Below are 4,535 nucleotides of genomic sequence, written 5' to 3'. Positions count from 1 at the left end.
AAATAAACAGAGAGGGAGTCACTTCTATAGACATACAAGTGTTGGATAACTATGGGGTAACCCTGAAACTAATATAATATTGTATATTAGCTATATTTTTAATACAAAAAAAAAAGATTGGCGAGAGCCTGGAACATATTACCACATACATGTGTTCTTTCTCATCATTACTGATCACTTGTGCATCAGCCAAAATCATATTTAATACTAAAATACTAGAATGAAACACTTTTAACATAAGAAATTATACAAGGATGACTGCTGTCATCAGTAACATTTTTGTATATGTTCTCAAAAAGACAAAATATACAAAGAACAATCAATATTAAATCTATGTGGAAGATGCAGACATAAAACATTACTTCAGAGAACTAAAAAAGGTGAAGAGTTCAATAATACACATAATTTAGGGTATGTACTCTATTCCAAAGACAAGGTTAAAAACAAACAAACAGAAATAGTGAACAAGGAGTTTTCAGCCTAGTGAATAAAGACAGACAAGAAATAATTATTATATAATATGCTTAAAGCTGTACAAACAGATAACATGGAGTTTCATAATAATAGGAAGGCCAACTAACCTCTTTGTAAGTGAATCAGAAAAAGTCTTACCAGAAGATGTCAACACAAAATAGAGCACTGTAGAATAAAAACATAGAGGTGAAAAGATATTTCTGGACAGCAGAATTGTTGATTTAAGTATAGGATGTAGGGGAAAGGACCCAGGGTTTGAAACATGGCAGACAACATGGACCAGCAACAAACTACCAACATCATAGAAGAGCCCCTGAATCTCATCAGGCTCAGCCTGGTTGAGAAAATGTATGTGAAAATAAGAAATGACAGTAAGTTTTGTGGTAGATTATACATGCTTATTATTATCAACATTTAAATGTGATACTAAGAGGTGTAGAAGAAACTGTGACAACTATAAAAATTAATGAAGAAACATATGAAAAAGATATATAAATCAACAAAACAGAATATTCCAATGCTCTGTGTCTGGGGAGAGGGTGTTGTACGAGTTGCTCTTCTATTGAGAGTTGGTTGAAACAAAGAACTTATCCTGTATGGAAAATAGGAGACTTTGTATGATTGCCTCTTTAAATAGAAGATATTTTTTTTTAAATGGATAAATTTTGATACTAAGAAACAACCAAGGATTCTTCCACTCCTGAAATGAGTTGATTTGCAAATAACTTACAAATTCTTAAGTTAAATGGCAGTTTTTTCTCCAACCCTTCCAATAAATGTGATCACCAAGATGCAGCACTCTTTTTCAGAAGTTGATTTGCTCTACTGTTTTTTTTTCAGACAACTTCTGATTTTTTAAATTTAAATTAAATTTGATGTTTCCTTTTTTTATTTAAAAAAGTATAGAATGTAAGAGAGGCCTGGGCACATTTTACACATTGTGAAGAAATTAATGTGGCTGAAGCATCGGTAGGAGATTGAAGAAAAATAAGAAATCAGTTTGGTGATGTAATAATAGTTCAATCATCAAAGAAATTAAGACTTTCCCCAGAAAACAATGGGCAATGAGGAAAGGATTATAAGCAGTGAAGTGGCATCAAATTTGTGTATCAGAAATGCATTCAGAAATTAAAATGCATGTTTAGGAGTTACTGCAGTAATCCAGGTGATAAATGCTGTGACCACAACTAGGACAATGGCAATGGGGCTGGAGAAAAAGGCTGAATTCTAGAGATAATAATGCTAGAGATAATAATAAGAACTCATGGACTTCGAGAGGGCCAGGTGAGGAGAAAAACAGTCAAACATGACTCCACGATGGATGGTGGTACGTCCACTGAATTTGAGAATACAGAGATAAAGAATTACAAATGTAAAAGTGCAAATTGTAAATGTAAGAGGGTAAATTTTGATTTGACCTTATTGAGTTTGAGGTGCCTGTGCAATGTTCCAATAGGAAATGTCCGCTATGCAGTCTGGCAATCAGAAAGATGGGGGGCAGAGGGGCAGAATTGTGAGTCATCAGTGTATGCACAAGATATTAATTTTAGCCCTTGGGGATAGAGATGATCACTTAATTGAGTGAATAGGCAAGACAACCTTCTTCTCTTTCCACTACGAGTAGAACCAGTGGAACAAATACGTTTTAAACATTTTTATTAACCCATTTAAAAAGTGATGTACAAGTGACTTTAGAACCCATAATTTAAATATTGGCACAGTCAGCATGAGGTAGGTAGGGTTATCTGTACTAGTTAGTTATTCTCTCCTGAGATTTGTTAACTACAGTTGAATAAATCATTGGACTTCAGAGTATGTGATCTTAGCATAGAAGAATTTTCCCTAGGAACACACAACTGGAAAGATTATCTATATATTCTTACTTGTTGGACATGATCTGAGTTTTCTTATGAGGAAGGAGATTAACAAGGAGCTAGATACTAGCTTGGGCAAGACAGATGAGGTATTTCTGGTATAGCCAATTATGATTAATTTATTTAACAATGATTACATAGTGGCTACTATAATCCAGGCATTTGGTTAAAAACAAGAGATTCAGGTTTGGTTTCTAGGAGATTGTAGTCTATTATTTAACTAGAAAATAGACTTAAGCATTACAGTTCCCCTTAACTATGTGCATCATCAGCTAAAATATAGAGTACCATTTAGTTATTACTAAGAATTTTAATAAGTATGGTAAGAAATCAAACTCTAGTCTCAAAGAACTAAGGGGACAAGTGCTTTCAAAAAACAAAGTTAATCAAGATTTCTCTCATTTTGAAACTTTGTCCGGAAAAATTTAAACAGTAGCTTTGACCCTTTTGGCCCTTTCACTATGGTTCTATTCTTCATAGGATTTGTTTTGGGAGGTGATAATTGACTTTGATGTGTTTTTCCAGGAAGTGGCTGGTGATTTTTACTACATATAAACTCAAGCCAGGAGACCCCTGGAGGCAACCGGTGGTAACTAAGTGACTTAGTGAACACATGACCTGAAAGGGTAGATGTGGTAGACTGTTTGTAAGGAAGGGGTGAGGAGGGTGCAGCAGAAGAGGAGGAAGAAGATGAAGAGGAAGATGAGGAGAAGGATGTGGAGTGAGAGGATGGGGGCCTGGTCTGAGGTTGAGAATTGCTACTTTTCTTAACATAAAGCAGCCAGTCAATAGCCTGGGGCTGTTCGCTTACAACTTTGTTTTCAGGGGCTACAGTCAGCCATTTTTTCTTCATATTAAGCCCCTGGGTGATATCAGGTTCAGATGTGGGGGAAAATTGTGATATTGTCTCTATTCCTTCAAGGTTGTCTTCAAGAGCTTCATCGGGCTGATCTTCTTTCACAGGGAATGGGAGACAAGGTGAGAAAGAAGTCTCTGGTAGAAAAAGCATAAAAACTAACTTCATTTCTATTTTCCCCTCAGAATTAGGCTCAGGTGTTGGTATGACAAATAGTGTTGCACCACGAGGATCTTTTTTTCCTATAAGATGATTACACTGAGATTTTATGCAGGAACCACAAGCTAAACAAACCACATAACTTGATGAAAGGCGGGGACCAGGATGAGGATTTGGCTTTCCCCTCATCCTTCGAAAGAGAATCTGCCTACAGAGATCCCTCTGGATTCTGGTCTTGGAGAGAGAATTGATAATTTTATTTACAACATCATCAGGGACAGTTCCACCTTTAACAATGCAGGGATAAATATAATTTAAATTCCATGAAATTTCTTTATTTGAATCTGTCCTTGCATAAAGATCAAAGCTGCTTTTACTCTGCTTCTTGGGACCCATTGTTGAGGCAGCTACGTTCCTGATGCAGTATTTGGAGCTTGATACTGATTGACCTGAAACATTTGGTTTGGGATGGGGTGAAGATAAATCTGTAGCTCTGTGTTTGTCATTTGGTAAAGGCGTGTTCTGAAACTTGGCATGACAAACTGGTGAGCTCAGGGTCCTGAAGACATGATCAAGTGTAAGCACCATCTGAGATTTGGGCTGGAACAACGGCAAACTCTGAGTCTGGTGGACAGAACGTGATAAAGGTGATTTCTTTGGTTTTGAGTTAGACAATGCTAAGCTCAGAACACAAGAATTAGGGCTCAATACACGTGGTGTCTGAGGTCTGGCAGCAGGTAACAGGGAGTTCACAGCCATTTGATTGGGCTGCAACAAAGGTGATGTTCGAAGCAAGTCATTTGTTTGAGGAATAGTGTTGAGTGATGGTGAGCTCAAAGATCTTTGTTTGTGCTCTAATAAAGATGTCCAAAGTCTGTCCAGTGAAGATGATTTCTGAGGCTTAGACTGAGATAATGTTGAGCTAAGGGCTCTTTGATTAGGTCTCAAAGATGATGATGTCCAGAGGATGTCTAAGGAAGGTGTTTCTTGATGTTTGAAGGGGAATAATGATGAACTTGAGACTCTTTGATTAGACTTCCATGAAGGTGATGTCTGGCAAAGGTCTAAGGAAGGTGTACTCTGAGGTTTGGGGAGGAATAATTGTGAGCTTAAGGCTACTGGATTGGGCTTCAGTGATGACGATGTCTTGTTGAAGTAAAGTGAAGATGTTG

At 36.9% G+C, this 4,535-nt stretch overlaps 1 protein-coding gene and 1 pseudogene across 1 annotated transcript; one reads left to right on the top strand and one right to left on the bottom strand.

Moving 5' to 3' along the window:
• Positions 1–736: 736 nt before the first annotated feature.
• LOC109371712 (U6 snRNA-associated Sm-like protein LSm3 pseudogene) lies at positions 737–1,051 on the top strand (annotated as a pseudogene).
• A 1,679-nt stretch (positions 1,052–2,730) lies between these two features.
• Positions 2,731–3,552, bottom strand: CSNK2A2IP (casein kinase 2 subunit alpha' interacting protein). The gene has a single exon (XM_019624386.1). It carries the CDS (start codon positions 3,550–3,552, stop codon positions 2,731–2,733), a length of 822 nt encoding a protein of 273 aa, XP_019479931.1.
• Between the last annotated feature and the right edge of the window lie 983 nt (positions 3,553–4,535).

Source organism: Hipposideros armiger, unplaced genomic scaffold, assembly GCF_001890085.2.
Source record: "Hipposideros armiger isolate ML-2016 unplaced genomic scaffold, ASM189008v1 scaffold_587, whole genome shotgun sequence".
Taxonomy (NCBI): Eukaryota; Metazoa; Chordata; class Mammalia; order Chiroptera; family Hipposideridae; genus Hipposideros; species Hipposideros armiger.
This window is presented reverse-complemented; position numbering and strand designations above follow the sequence as displayed.

Excerpts from the sequence above, each read along its gene's own strand:
- CSNK2A2IP (XM_019624386.1), bottom strand. The coding sequence starts at position 3,552 with ATGAGGGGAAAGCCAAATCCTCATCCTGGTCCCCGCCTTTCATCAAGT.